Here is a 15,674-nt window from a genome sequence, read left to right on the forward strand (position 1 = left end):
ACTTTGCTACAGCAGCGTTTCTTCCGGGGATACGAAACGTGTTTGACAAGCGGCCAACCCTACCGTGCCACGAAAGAGGTAGAAGTTCCCATAGACAGGTCAATGTATGTATGTGATAACAACAACAACAACAAAAACTAGGTCGTTCGTGATCGACTTGCTATTTCCTGGTGATGGGGACAGCGTACGCCCAGGTTGTATGGGATGAGTCGCACTAGGGGGGGTGAACAAGGTTACTTGATGTGATGCTATATTGGTCTGGTATCACGCAGTCGGGCATTTTGGCGATACGATATGTCTCGGACCTTTTCTTGGTAACTAGCCTGAGAGGTAATTACAAGTTTACCATACGATAATGACAATGCGATTTTTATTTTATTTCCATTCCTATTCCCTGTTTCTGTTTCTCGGGAGATATCAATATCAAGAGTATAAACTAGCTCCATAGCAAAGTACAATCATCAAAAAAGGGGCAAGCTCAGAAGCAAACCAGGGTGCTGGTGGTGGTTACCTCTAACTATACTACATCTCATCCCGTTCATCACAGAGACATTCGACCGTGCTAATAAGAAAAGTGCTACCAGCTCGATGCCTTAACATTATCCATACCATCCTCCCTCCTCATTTCGATGCATTATCATGATTAATACAAGCGTAGTTCCGTAAAATACATAAAGCCGTCGCTCGATCGTTGATACATTAACAATGCTGCCCATTATAACTCCCCCCTCGCCCCTCGCCCCTAATGCTTTCACAAAAAGCCCTTCGTCAGACTAGGCTTCCGTCCGATACTGCTCGTCCGTTTTGGCACCTCGACGCCCGTCCCACCGAGGCTCGCCGTCTCGTCGGAGTCGCCTCCAGTTCCGGTTCCGTTTCGTAATCCGCTGAGCCGCCGCGTTCCTTCTAGGCCGGTGCTAAGACGGACGCTACCATTCACGCTACCTTTTTCCATCCTTAAATGCTTCCACCCTTCTAGCTCGCGCTCCAGTCGCAGATTCTTCTCCTTCTCTTCTCTTAGTTCCCGCTCAGCCCGACGGGCCGAGAGCTGTATATCGCTCTCGCTAGCCTGAAGCTCGTCGACGGTTACGAGGAGCTTCTCTACCCTGTCGCGAAGTCGTGTAACATCGTCGTTGAGCTGCGTTGCTTGTTTGTCTTTGCGCTCTAACTGAGATTGTAGATCCTTTACTATTCGATCTACGTTGCGAACAGAACGTTGCGATTTCGACCGCTCGTCCTCCTGGGCCTCGAGCTGTGATTCGAGCTATTGCGTCGGTGGGTGATTAGCAGCACGCCTTGTAAACTTGCGGAATAAGGAAGATAGGGGTCTTGCTGGAGATTGTGACATGTTCACATTGTTGGAAGGCTCATGCTCGGGATCTGGTGTTGTACTAACCTCCTGGATTCGCTTGTGCAAGAACTTGATATCCTGGCTGCCGCTCGTATATCCCTTAGTTTCCAGATCGACAAGTCGCACTTGCACTTCGCTGAGGCTCTTCTCAAGTTCTGCCTTTTGCTTAGACAAGCCGGCGCTGATCTCGCGCTCGGCCGCAATTTCTTTTTGCACCTCCGTAGCAAGGGATTCGGCCCGCCGCATCTTTTCTACCGCAGCGGCAGCGATATCTTCTTGTTGAGCCAGGCTAGATTTCAAGTCTAGAATTTCTTTATCTGTATTAGCAGCATTGCGCATCGCTGGGCTCTCACTGTTAGCCAAATCCTCCAGATTTGCCTTGGCTTCTTTGAGTCTTGCTTCGATGCTGGATTTCTCTCTCATTAGAGTATCGCGTTCGGCGGTAAGATCGTCCACCGAGCTTCGAAGGGTTCGGACTTGAGAAAGAAGGGAAACAACCTTGCTCTGGGCTTCATTATGGGCACTGACAGCTTCATCGCGAGATGAAACGACGTCAGCGAGTGTACTCTCGAGGCGTGCCTTTTCCTTTGACCATGTCGTGCTGTTGAGTACTTCATCGTCCCATTTAGAGCGGAGATCATCAAGTTCTTCGCGTAATCGAACGATTTCAGACTGCTTGTAGAGCTTCTCTTCCCGTGCCATGTCAAGTTCCTTGGTAAGCGTTGCAAACTCTGCTTGGTACTTCTTGCGAGTCTGCTCCATTTGTGACTCCTTGTCCTCGAGATCAATGGCCCTCTGGTTTCTGTAGTCTTCTAGCTCGTGCTGGAGACGCTTCTTAGCTTGCAAAGCGGCCTCGAGATCTGTTGACAGATCTTCAAGTTTCTCCTCAAGACGCTGATTCTGGCGTAGAATATCCTCCATGCTTCCATCCGACTTGTTGCGCTGGGACAGGATCTCGGCATAGGCTTCCTCCGCTTCTTTAGCTTGAGACTTAGCAAACTGCTCCGCTCGCGTCGCCTTCAGGACAGCGATCTCTGCCTGCTCTAGTTTGCTGAAGTATTCATCGGCGCGACTCTTATACATCTCGAGACTCGAGGTCACATCTGCTAACTGAGAGCTTTCAGCGTCGAGACGAATCTGTAGATCAGTAAGCTCTTGGAGTAATTGGCTGCGGCTAGTAGCTTCTTGTTCTCGAGCGACACTCATTTCTTGTAGATCTGACTTTGTATCTCGAAGCTCCACTTCTAGCCTTGCGCGTTCGTGTCTCATCTTCTCGAAATGCTCTTTAACGTCGGCTAACTCGGCGATGGCATCATTGTGGTTGTGGAGAAGTGCACGCCTAGAGTCTTCTTGGCTGTTGAGCAAATCGAGAATTTCTTCATGAGATTTGGTCTGGATGTCTCGCACAGATAACTCGCCACTCCTGATCGACTTCTCCAACTGTGAAACCTTTTTGGTAGAGTCGTCGAGCATGTCGTGTAGTCGACTATTAGCTTGCTCGAGCTTCTTCATTCGGCGAACCGAGGGGCTATCATCAAGGCTCATTTCTGGCGTAGGTGCCATACGTTCGAGTTGGCTCTGTAGGTGGCGATTTTGCATCTGCGATATTTGAAGTTGATTCTGTAGCTCTTCGACTTCGGTCTTTAGATCTTGCTTATTGTTAAAACTGAGAATATCTGCGGTGCGGTCTGATCTACCAGAGTCCGGAATCACGTCGTTCTCGTGGTTATTAACCCGGCGAGTGGGTGTAGAAAGAAGAGAATTACGCCTTCCATTTGCCCTGCTTCGTTTCTGAGGAGGAGAACCGTTGAAAGGAGCCTCGTTAAGGTGTATCTCCTCTAGTTTAGCTCGCACTGGAGACTCTGCCCGATGTGCACGTAGACCAACCAACTGTGCGTCCGCATTGGCGCGTGCAGCAGTTTGGATACGGAGGTTCTGTTGCAATTCTTCGATCTTCCTAAGCATATCGAAGTTTTGACTCATGATCTTATCATGACTTGCATCACCTTGGGCTGGAATCGAAACTTCGGGGTCAACCGCTTTCAGGATACGGAGCATTTGTGTCCGAAGCTCTTCCTGTTCCTTGTCCCTAGAGTCAAGGGTCGCTTGCAAAGCACGTACGGTAGTTTGGGCCTGAGTCCGTAGCTGACGCTCGGATTCTATGGTTCGATTCGCCTCAGCGAGCTGGATCGTATAATTTGATGAAGCCTTCTCGGCATTTCGGCTGGCCTTGACCTCGCGTGCAACTTCGTGGTTGAGATCTTCCACGTTAAGTTGCAACTTCTCAACCTTCTTTTCAAGGCCTGCTATAGTCAATGACGCATCCCCGAGCTGCTTGTTGAGCACCGCGTTCTGCTCTTCCATCCTCGCCTTTTCACGCTGCAGACTCATAATCTGTCCTCTCGAGGCCTCACTAGCCCTTGAGGTGGAACGCGCGATCTCGAGACCCTTTTGCTGTAGCTTGTTGAGCAGAGCTCGGTTGTCGTTTTCCGAGGCAGCTAGACGACCTTTTACAGTGACCAATTCACGCTCTAGGCGCTCCTTGGCCTGGTCATTCTTGAGACCATATTCTCCAGATGAGATCATAAACTTATTGAGATCTTCAATCTCGCGATTCAACTTCTCGCATTCGCCTTCGAACCATCTAAGCCGCTCTTGTGTCGCATCAAGATCTTTCTGCAGACTAGCTTCCCGCTCCCGAGCTATACGGGTAGCATTGCGCTCACCTGCTTCTTCTGCGTTTAGTCGTGCTTCTTCCACTTGGGTTTTAGCAATTCGTAACCGTCGAATTTCGTCGCGCGCTTCGTCACGCTCCTTTTCGACAGTCGCCCGAGCTTCCATGGTTCGCCGTAGAGTATCCTGCTGCAGATAGAGCTCCTTCTCGATCGTTATCTTCGACTCTTTAAGTCGATCGTGTTCCTCCTGTAAGGCCTGATATTTATGTTCAGCAAGAAGCGCTACGTCATCTCGCGATTGGCGTTCCCGACTCAAGTCCATCTGAACTTTGTATAGCTCATCCTTCAGATCCTTAATTTGAGACTCCAAGACTTCCCGGTTCTGGTTTGCTTGTGCGTCTTCAGAGAGCCTTGCCTGAAGCAGTCGCTTTGCATCTTCTGCTTCACGCTGGAGTTGCGAGTGCTGGGATTTCATAGCAACCATTTCAGCCTGGACTTCACGTAGGCGGTCGGCCATCTTCTCTTTTTCGGAGCTTAATGTCTTCTTTAAATCGTCAAAATTACGTTGCTCCATTTGAAACTTCTTATTGTCGGAGCGAAGAATGGCAAGTTCGCTCTCTTTTTTCCTCACAAGCTCTTCGTAGTCTGTGGACGTCTTTGACAATTCGGATAGCTGTTGAATTGCCTCGCGATTTTCCCTGGTCAAGCGCTGCTCTCGGGATCTCAGAGACTGCAGCTCCTTTTGAGAGGCAGCTAATTTGACGTCTCCGTCTTGTTCGGCTTTAAGTAGTTTTCCTTCGACATCTCGCAACTTACGATCCTTCAACGACAGTTGACTTTGGAGCATCTTTACCTCATCTTCGAGGGCGGCTTCTTGCGCGCTTCGATCTGCCTGCTTGCGAGAGAGAGCCTCTATCTCCTCTTCGAGGTTAGCAACTCTAGCATCGAGGTTAGATTTCTCTTCCTCGAGCCGAGAAATGAGAGCAGCTGCTTGTTCAAGTTGGGCCCTGTATCTATCCACCTCTTGTTCGGCTCTCTTCTTTGCACTGAGGAGATCGTCGAGTTGACTCTCGAGTTTTTCCTGGTCTTCGATGGCGCCTTTTAGTTCTTCCTCGAGCTCAGACTCGCGAAGCTGTAACCGTTTAAATATCTCCTCCTTGTCCAAGGCTAAAGCTCGCTCGCTCTCAAGAATCTGCTGCGTTCGCATTAATTCCGCATGACAGTTGCGCCTTTCCTCTTCAAGTCGAGCGCGATTCTCAGCTTCTTGTCGCATCTTATCATTTAGCAGTTTGATTTTCTCGTCACGTCTTTTCACTTCGATAGCTGTCCGCGTTGCGCCCAATAGTGGCTTCATCTTAATAAGAAGCTGCCACCAAGGATTCTCGCAGAGGTCGAGGTACACATTGAAGTTTCTTTGGATTACCCGAGTAGCTTCCGTGCGGTACAGCCGTTTGAAAGCCAGGCGTCGTTTTATATAGCCACGAGCAACAGATTGAAAACGTGACATGATTTCAGTAATCAAGGCATCACGCCGCTCTTCTAGCTCGGCGAGCACACCGGATCGGAAGAATACTTTCGTGAGACCAACGCGGAAAAGAGACTTGTCTATCCCGAGCTTGTCTAACATCAACGCTGCTATGGCTTGTCCATCCATATGTCCTTTAACTATATCCTTGCAGAGGACCTCATATCGATGTCGGAATTCTGTGAACGAGAGTCGGTTAGGGAAACCGGTTCGGGCTATCCTTATGCCTTCGAGGACACCGTTGCATCTCAACTGGTCAAGAACGAGTAACGCATTGAATTGTTTAGGCCGCTTCTTGTGGTTCGGAAGAATACACCGAACAAAGTGGGGATGCGTAGAATTGAGTTGGGACATGAGGCTGCTGAGTTGTTCTTTGTGTCTTTGAGCAACCGTTCGGAATAGCCCTTTTTTGACCCTACTTCGAGATGTAGTATTATCATCGTCAGTATCGGCACAGTCTGAGAACAAGTTCGCGATATGCTTGTCTGTAGAAGCAGCTAGGAGTCGGGTGACATTGTCGTTCAGAGGATCCTTGTTCTTCTCTAACCAACCCTCAGTTGAATACTCAACCTCAGCTGCATAGTGAGTTAAGATGAAGCCCTGCCGAGCACCAGGCCGCGACGGGCGATATTTGTTGGACTTCTTATCCCATAAGGAGTTGAGTTTCTCTGTGAATGATTTGTCAGTAGCTTTTGGCATGACACTGTCTTCGTCAAGACAGGAGAAGATACCGATAGGGTTGGGTAATTCGATGAGGTCAATCGTTGGCTGCAAATCGCGACCAAAGTCAATGAATTGCCACTCAATCTGTTCTCTTGCATATTCTTCTTGTTCTAGGACAAACATATGATGGTTGAAGAATTGCTGAAGCTTTTCGTTGGTGTAATTGATGCAGAGTTGTTCGAAGCTATTCTCTTCGAAAATCTCGAATCCGGCAATATCAAGTACGCCAATGAAGTGAGAATCGTCAATTCCGAGTCCGGTGCGGTCGAACTGACGATTAATGCTTGTAACAAGGTCCCCAAAGCCACGCTCGTATATACCTTTTGCTAGGGCATCGATGCCAAGTCGTACTTGTTCCGGGGTCTGAACCTTCTCTACCCACTCACGGCCTGCCTTGACCTTGGGATGAAGTAGCCCTTGTAGGAATGGTTCCAAGGAGATCCCTAAAAGCTTACACACTCTAGCTGCTACCTCCTTAGCATCTGGGGCAAGGCGGGCTTGGTCAGCCATGCGGCTTTCCTTCACAACAGTTATATTGCCGAGGTGTAAGACCGCAGCAACGGTGCGCAAGATGGATTTCTGCTCGTTATCGGAGAAGCCCATCACGTCAAATGCCTCGAGAAGTGACTCCCATTCATCGATATCAGACACGCCAGATATAGTATCATGACCCTCACGGGTGTAAGCGAAATCTCGTACTTCAAATTCGTCAAGCAAGAACTCCTGCCTCAGTTGCTTGTCGGCACCCGTTAAGAGCTGATAGAAAATGTGGTAGTTTCGCTCTTGGGGATTGACGCGGACGACCCTCGATTTTTCCAACAGATACCAATCAATAAATGCGCCGGCGATAGCTCCGTTCCGAGTAAACTCGATACGAATAAATTTCCCAAATCGAGAGGAGTTGTTGTTTCGAACGGTTTGCGCATTACCGAAAGCTTCGAGTATGGGATTGGCCCGTAATATCTGCTGGGAAAGAGTAGAATGTTGTCCTCTACCCTTCGACGGGGATTCTGAGTGAGCCACTGCAGCGAGATATTGGATTACCTTTTTCGTATTCTCGGTTTTTCCCGCGCCAGATTCACCGGTGACCAATATACTCTGATTTTCACCTTCCCCTACCAAGTTACGGAAGGCTTCATCAGCCATGGCAAAAATGTGTGGTTTCGTATCATCTCGGCTTCGGCCCTTGTACCTGTTGACATACTCGTTCGTATATATCGGTAAAGGACAATAAGGGTTGACCGTAACTAAGAACAATCCTGAGTAAGTGTATATTAAGTCGGCTTGGTATCTCATGTGAAGGTTGTGGACAACAGATGCTTCGTTCAGATGCGTCAGCTCTGCCATATCGTTCGCCTTGTCAAACTTGGCCGGGTTGACTTTATCCACACTTTCACTTTCAACTTCGCGTTGCTACAAGGCAGATTAGTATAGCAAACAGTAATTATTGTAGGATAGAGGGACCTACGCTGCCATCATCACATTGTACCAATATACGACTCTCTCCAAGGTCTTCGACTATCCAGCCTTTAACGAAGGCAGCTTGTGGGTCCTTAAGCCAGACATATCTCTTGCCAGAAAAGTCATTTTCGCCCTCGATGCCTTTCACAGGGTCCAAGCTCCTCCGGCGGTCTTCCTCAGCTTTGATAAAAGATGGTGCAAATGTTGTTGAGTTTGGTCCGCTACTTTTGGAATCGACCCGGTGCGGCCGAGGGCCATTTGTGCCAACAGGCAGGAGATTGGCAGCAGCTATCGTTGCCTGAGACTGCGTGCGATTGTGCGTGGGTGGTGTTGCTGTTCTCGTTAGAGCATTTGTCTGGGAGGGGAATATAGCAGACTTCGGTCTGCCCACACTGCTCGGACCCGGCGACGGTGACGGCGAAGGTGAGTTCTTCCGAATAAAAGGATTATTGCGTAGCGACATTTCGAGCGCATTCAATGTAAAAATAAAGGCTCCAAGGTATCATTGGCTCGCTCAATCTCAACGTCATTAATCAGAAATCTGGTAGTTATCGTGTGTAGCCGTTATTTAAAACGTTGCTATGTGAATTGCGGAGATGGGTATTATAAGACACGATGCCATAGAATAGATACCTAAGGAAAGATGGATTTTTGGGTAAAACAACTATTGGTATTGAACGAAAGAAACCAATTTAAAATCCAAGCCTCCAAAGTAATGACTAGAGGCAAATTTCCCCCGAAAAACCAGTTCCTATGCGGGTGTTGTCGTTGAGACAGTGATAGTGGTACAAAATGACGGAAGGTGATTGTTGACATTGCAGATGCACATGGCAACGGGGGGTTGTGGAAAGTAAACAGCCGCCTTTGGACTTGGGTAGACTTGGTTTTTAGGTGTATCTCCGCGCATAGGTACCTAACCTACCTGTAGGTAATGTGCTGGCTTGTCTGCTGTCTACCCGGTCTGTCCATGGTGGGGGTTTGGGTACCTAAGGTACATGGATACCTGAATTAGGTACATGTGATACGTACCTAAGGTACCTATCATCATGTACATAATAGGTTGTACTTAACTGGTATTTTTGGTTGTGGATTACCTAAGGCATCATAGGGCGCTTGGGCCATATCTTAAGAACCTTATTTCTAATGTTCAAACCAACGAGAACAATAATCTGATGAAATTCATCAAATACTTCTTTCTCATACCTACTTACCTCCTAGGAAGTACTACGATCCAAGTACAATTCCAAGCTACCTAACTTATTCCTTTCGCATCCAGTGAAAGAAATTCTCTTTTTTGGCAATAGGTCGTCTTTGATTTCGGTCACCCGAAATTCTTGCCGCTCAGGCTTTTTTGCCATCCTCAAATTCATTTATTGCTCGTCGCCGCCGATCAATCTGTCGCTTTGAAGGAGACGCGTCGAAGTCCCTTTGCCATGTCAATCAGACTTTCCATCCGGCACCTTCGTCTGTTTTTATTCCGTAAAACTAATTGACCAGTACAAACATCATCATCTTATACATACACGCGACTCTTATGCGACTAGCTATCCCCTACCCGGACCATCGTCTTGTCTTTAGCTAGTACACAGAACTGCTGCTTAAACGTTAGGAACGGGCTTCCGAATGCATCGCGTCGATTTTGTTCACGATGTCAGAGCATCCTTATAGGTACGGCCCATATCAGGCCCAACAATCTCATTCGCAACCTCATTCGCAGCCTCTTCCGCCATTTGCCCAACAGCCACTTCCTTCCCCAAATGCTCAACCACCTTACTATGGGGCTTTCCAACAGCCAGCCGCCGCCGCGAGCAACTACGCAACCGCCCATAATTCCTTCCAATACAACGCGAGCAGTATACCCGGCCTAGGGATGGGCAGCTCTTTACCACCTACGCCATATCGGACCGAAAATATTAATATCTGGCAACCTCAGCCACAACCCGCGCTACATCAGCTTCCCACACAAGCGACATTTAACTACCCTATCTCTACGGCTAAGCAGTCTAATGTCCAGAAAGGCCCCATGGAGAAACGAGATTTACCTGTGCCATCCCAAGCACAAAAGCATACCCCGGAAGAGGGAGAACTCAGCGAGGGCGAATTTGAAGATCTGTACGAGCCTAAGGATACCACCGATGTCGCCGCACCAATCCCCCAACCTTCTCGACCTCCTAGTGCGATGGGGAATGAGAATGGAAGCGTTGGCGACGCAGACGGGTCATCCATATATGACGGTACAACCCCTCGAGGCGAAGCTGTCATTACTAGCACATCCACGTCGTTTCCTAATGCTGAACGCGAATATTCACCAGGCGAAGACTGGGATCCCTCCTACCAAGAACGCGAGAGGTCTGGTTCGTACTCTCCCTACCTATCTCCTAGAGAGATCCAACGTAGGGTATCAGTGAGCAAACCCGCCTATTATGGAATTAAGCGTAAGTTGCACTGCATATCTATATTAGTTCTCTTCTATATCTAACGGCCACTAGAAGCACAACCCACTCAAAACCCAGTACAATCTTTGCCAGGGATAAATATGGTATACCCACAGCAGCCATCAGTTGACGCACCATTGTCAAATGGGACGTCTTCTAACTCGGTACAAGACACCGCAGTCCGACCTTTCCTTTCTGTAGCCGAAGCAAAAAAGAAGGCACAAGAGGCGATTCTTGGCCTGTGGCCCTTAAAGGTCCGATATCAAGATTACATTGAGGAAGGATTTGATGAGAAACTTATCAAGGGCCTATTTACGGATTTGGGCCTGGAAGCTTCAATACCAAAACCCGCTGCAGCCCAAAAGACTAAGAGTGAGCAACAGGCTCCAGCTGCATCCTCTAACGCCGCACCCGAATCACAGAATGCCAAGGACAAACCCTTAGCTACATCAAAGCCAAAGCCAGCTGCAACGGTCGAGGCTACGGTAGATAGCAATGACATCAAGCCAACTAAAAAGACTGCCGCTGAGGAACGGAAAGACAAAATTGCTCGGAAATTAGCGGCGAAGGCGCAGAAAACCGCAAGCGCAGTCCAGCCGTCTGCACCAACGCCACCCCCTCAGGCAAACTCGACCAATGCAGGTGTCGTACCTTCTACGAACGCTTCACCGGCGAAATCAAAGACACGAGCTGAGACTAACGCACTCCTCCATCAAAAGCTCGCCATGTTGAAGAAAGCGCAGGAGAAAGCCTTGGCCGAAAAGCTGGCTGCTGAAAATGCAGCTAAACCCACGACACCTTCATCTGTTCCCGCGAGTAATCCGACTACGATTTCCGTATCAAAGAATACAGAATCGTCCACAAATACGAAAGCCGGCGCGATAACCACCTCAGAAATAAATCGGCGCTCTGCATCTACGGAGACGAGCTTACCGAGGGAAGGAGGTATCCCCGGTCTGTTTCTGGCCACTCAACCAGCACATGCGATCAACCGCAACCTGAAGCGACCAGTAGCAGCGGACTTTGATAATTATTCTACTCCTCCTCATACACTCAAACGGACCCGCACTCAGCAAACTTTGATCATTGACGTTAGTGACGATGAAGATGTTGAGATGGATATTGCATCGCCTACTGATGAGCCCAACTCGTCTGGTGAAATAATTCATCCTCCTCGACAGACTCCCCTGGCCGCCTTTCCGCCGCTGTCTGATTCTCTAAATCGAAAGCAGCGTTCAAGTCCCAGCTCCAGCACTGGACCAACACCGCCTGTGCACGGAGCTAAATTGGATTTATTGCATAAACGAATCGAAGAGACGAAGCGATTAATTGCTGAAGCCGAAGCAAAAAAGGCGGCAAAGAAGACTAATGCTCCTCAATCACCTCAAACTCAGCCTTCAGTAATAGAATCGACTAGAACTCCTAGAGTTTCCGAGACGCCCCCGGTACAAACAAGAGTTGAGACGGCCGACGTGAAGAGACGCGATAGGATCGTGAGCTACGAACTGCCAACCGTGGAAGCTACCCTGAAAGAAAAACAAGATAGGTTAAAAGAAGCTGTTGCGAAAGCAGCCCAGCTTGAGCTCGAAATCAAGGCGAGCATGGAGCAACGACGCAGACTAGCCGAGGAAGCGGAGAGGTTGGCACATGCTGCCGAGCCTATACCTATCGGAGCGAGTACAGAAAACGAGCATGTCTCTCCTGGTGAGTCTAATTGCAACATCAAGCATCACATTGTGTTTTGTTCTCTAATATACTAACGTGCACATTTCCAGAAACTGCCACCCCACAACCAAGTCATGTCGAGTCACAGCCTTCTAGCGAGCAGCAGACAAATTCTGAGGAAATGACAGACGTTTCTATGACCGAAGGAGATATAACTCAACCCGACCAGGTTGTCGATCTAAATGACGCCAACCTTGGTATAGATCCGACTCGGTCTACTTCCACTCATAATGAGATCCTCGTGGCTGCTATTGAATCATCTCGGGACCCCGCTCCGGTCGACAAAGAAACTCAGGCTGAGGTTAGCATTAATGGAGTACAACAAAATGATTCTATGACTACATCTGTTGAGGAGACCAAACCTATCCCTAGCACAGTTATCGACGTTTCAGATGTCCAGGTTGACGCACAAGACCTGTCTAAGCTAGATGGGTCCGAACAACGCTTCCAGGAGCGCTCTCCAAGCAATGATGGATCCTACCAACCACAATCTATACCGAATTCCCCTACTAGCGATACCTCAAGACCTCAAAATGCTACTGAGCAAGCACTCTCGTCCCAAGAAGAAAGTAATCTACACACTGATAAGCAACTCAGCTGCGATGTGCTTGACGAGGCTGGTCCTGCCCAACCCGGCGAGGGATCGGTTTTGTCCACACCTGAAAAGACAAATGGAGAAGTACAGAACAACTCTTCTTATGAGCACCCCTTACTGACTTCTAGCCAGGACGAGCCTGAAAAGTCAGCCCAATTAGAGGATCTGCTTTATCACAGTCCTCTTGGATATTTTCGTGCATATAGATTTCACCCCAAGTACTTCGACGAAGTAGCTGGCGGCCTGAAGTCAATGACTTATAGTTCCAAGATAGACCCCATGCGGCCATTGTGCCCGCATGTGCTAGCTGGAGAGCAGTGTCCCAACGGTAATGCTTGCGAGTTCCAGCACTTTGAGAATATGGTACTTCCTGGTGAGTTGCTTTTGAATTAGCATTCCTAAACACCTAGGCCCCGTCTACGAAACATCCCCCCCTTTGGATAACTGACTTCATGGTACTTCGGTTTAGATGCCGAGATTATTACACAACTCGGCTCCGCGGATATGTTCACCGGTGAAACAAGAAACAGATTCATTGAAGGCCTGAAAAAGGTTCTTAACGAACTGAAGGCCAACAAAGTCAAAGACTTCGATCGCATTACGAAGGCCATTGTTAAGCACAGACAAGAGTTCCTCGAGGACAAGTCCAAAATCTTGCCGCTCGACGCTGGCAGCAGTTAAGCAACCCCGTAGTTTACTTACGCAGCAAACGCACAATCTACCAACCCCTGTAGACTTCGTACTTAATCCTTTATTCCTATTTCTTCGACTTTATTGTGTTACATTAGCTAGGCAGATCATGATCTTCCATGACTATTTCAGCCTACTTATTTTATCTCCGTGAGAGACGCCATGGCAGTATCTATCCTTGTGGTAGGGTAGCCAGCAACATTTTGAGGCTGGGCACATGTTTTTGGGCTTGACAATTCCCTCGATCTTTCTGGTCGGGGGTTGGTACGCTGGAAATATGACATCTACCAGACAGAAGTGTCTGTGGATTGATTAGCTTCAAGAGACGGACTTAGGGCCACGCGGTCGGCTTATGATCGAAAGAAAAAAAGATTAATTAAAGCAGAAGATCTAAGTCACTGCTCGCGGCATAGCAATAGGAGTCGACTGATTATTCAAAAAAGAGGGGGCAGGGCACATGCATTTACTATTTATCCAAATGCGGTCCATGTTCCTCACAGAGGACAGCCACGAAAAAAACTGGCGGGGCCATGTTCGGGAAGTATTTGCAGTTTATGCTAGGAAAATAGCTGAATAGCTCAGTGAATGCATACAATATCTCTTGACCCGAGAGCTTCATCGTCTGATAAAATTACATGATAATTTTTGTTGCCTTTCTATAACCTTCGTATACGCGATTTATATTTGATTAATTATATAAAATCTACTATTCCCAACTATAGTTCTATAAAAATAGGGTAACTAAGAACCAGCTATTGCTCGCCTTAGGCTCTAAAAAGTTATGTAGAATAGAAGAATCTAGAACACCTCATAGATGAGCAAGAAAAGGGGATATCCAACTAGCTCCTGTGCCTACCAGTCAGTCTATCGAACGCGGTAAGGTTTAAAGTCTATCTAACATCAGTCAGTTATTAGCCCGTTTTCTCAAACCTCACGCTCAACATCGCTCGTATTCGGACTGGTACCACGAGCATCGGTAACACTCGTGGCAGTGCTAGGCTTGGCTTCAGGAAGCATCTCGAAGTCGTTCCGACGGGCCTTCTTGCGGGAATCACCGTTGCTAGCGTCAAACGTGCGGTCCATAACCTCGCCGAAGCACAGGCTCGGGTGGAAGATATTCAGGACCAAGGCGGCGACGGTAATCATGACGCCCTCAAAGCCGACGAACAGGTCCTGGCGCGCCATGAGCGACCCCGTCCACCCGCCGCTCAGCTCGGCCACGCGGTACACGCTGCGCCAGAACACGCACACGGTGCTGAGCGCGAGGGCCGCCGGGAACGCCTTGAACAGCCGCGACCGCCGCATCGCGGCCAGCGACGGGTCCTGGTCCAGCGCGGTGGCGGCGGAACCGAGGGCCCGCCGCCGCCGGAGCGTGTTGGCTAGGAAGTCGAGGGAGAGCAGCATGAATACGAGGAGCATGAACACTTGGAAGGCTAGGCCCGCGATCATGATGTGGTCCCCCGTGTCGGGGGATCCTCCCGTGTGGAAGGCCGAGGAGGCCAGGCCGCCGCCACCGGCTTGCAGGACTAGAGAGATGACGTCGCAGGGGATGAACTGCGATGTAATAAATAGTGTCAACAGTCGAATTCGATTTTATAGTTACGTATTTTATAACCCCCTTCCCCCCCTTTAAGTTCTCGCTGCGGTGAAAAAGGGGGAAGAGGTACGATAGGTTAGGTTAGGTTAGGTTAGGTAACTTACGATGCGAGTGTAGTACTCGGGCGGAATCCGCGAGTTCTCGGGGCCGAAGGCGAACACTATCCTCCGGATGCAGAGGTAAATGCCGGCGGCGAGGAAAGCCGGAGCGATGGTTAAGCACTGCAATGATATGGTACGAGTTAGTAAATCGCCCTCTATACACTCCTCACTATCGAGATTTATACGGAGTTTTCTCTTAATCCAAGGCCAACAACAAGAAGAAGAAGAAGAAGAAGAAGAGAAAAGGATTATGTGTCTGTCACATACGCAGATCTGCATCAGAAAGCCGTTCTCAGACCACTGGTCCTGCCAGCTCATGATCCTGCCGGCGTAGCCCAATATCTCGCAGATAAGGCCGAGGACCATAGCTATGGTAAACACGCCGCCGCGCCGGGTGAAGGCGAAAACGGCGAGGAAGCCTAGGAGGGAGACGCCGAATAACGCCAGGAAGACGGCGTTGGGCACCAGGTCGATGCGGTACGGGTAGAAGGACTGGTCGTAGGGACATATTTCCGGCGTGCAGTCCTCGAAGGAGATGGCGAGGTTGGCGAGCTCGTCGCCGCCGGCGGACGACCCGGCTTGGTCGCTCATTGTTGCGGAAAATGGGGATTCGAGTCGAGTCGAGTCGAGACAAGACAAACAAGTAAGCAAGTAGGTTAGATATTACAAGATACCTAGGTAAGTAGACGACGCAAAAGAACTCTATAGTAAAAGAAGATCAGGTATATCGGTATGTAATCAAAACGAGTGAAACATCTCCCCTAACAGAAGAAAAATGTGCTACTTAAAGACTACGAGA

The 15,674-nt window shown here is 48.9% G+C and overlaps 2 protein-coding genes across 2 annotated transcripts; one reads left to right on the plus strand and one right to left on the minus strand.

Annotated features, from left to right (window-relative positions):
• The first annotated feature begins 8,898 nt into the window (after positions 1 to 8,898).
• Positions 8,899 to 13,808, plus strand: F4812DRAFT_408584 (uncharacterized protein). The gene is made up of 4 exons (XM_047932372.1): positions 8,899 to 10,167; positions 10,222 to 11,871; positions 11,943 to 12,860; positions 12,957 to 13,808. The coding sequence occupies exons 1-4, from the start codon at positions 9,381 to 9,383 to the stop codon at positions 13,166 to 13,168; spliced, it is 3,567 nt and encodes a 1,188-aa protein (XP_047794665.1). The 5' UTR covers positions 8,899 to 9,380; the 3' UTR covers positions 13,169 to 13,808.
• Positions 13,809 to 14,101: 293 nt separating this feature from the next.
• On the minus strand, positions 14,102 to 15,466 carry F4812DRAFT_454169 (RTA1-domain-containing protein; the record flags this gene model as incomplete). The annotated part of the gene is made up of 3 exons (XM_047936591.1): positions 14,102 to 14,731; positions 14,879 to 14,995; positions 15,143 to 15,466. The coding sequence occupies 3 exons, from the start codon at positions 15,464 to 15,466 to the stop codon at positions 14,102 to 14,104; spliced, it is 1,071 nt and encodes a 356-aa protein (XP_047794666.1).
• Between the last annotated feature and the right edge of the window lie 208 nt (positions 15,467 to 15,674).

The sequence above is a fragment of the Daldinia caldariorum genome (assembly GCF_022478825.1).
Source record: "Daldinia caldariorum strain CBS 122874 unplaced genomic scaffold F4812scaffold_1, whole genome shotgun sequence".
NCBI classification, from domain to species: domain Eukaryota; kingdom Fungi; phylum Ascomycota; class Sordariomycetes; order Xylariales; family Hypoxylaceae; genus Daldinia; species Daldinia caldariorum.

Excerpts from the sequence above, each read along its gene's own strand:
- F4812DRAFT_408584 (XM_047932372.1), top strand. The coding sequence starts at position 9,381 with ATGTCAGAGCATCCTTATAGGTACGGCCCATATCAGGCCCAACAATCT. Across the intron at positions 11,872-11,942 it reads AAACGAGCATGTCTCTCCTG|AAACTGCCACCCCACAACCA; the intron begins GTGAGTCTAATT and ends GCACATTTCCAG. Across the intron at positions 12,861-12,956 it reads TGAGAATATGGTACTTCCTG|ATGCCGAGATTATTACACAA; the intron begins GTGAGTTGCTTT and ends ACTTCGGTTTAG.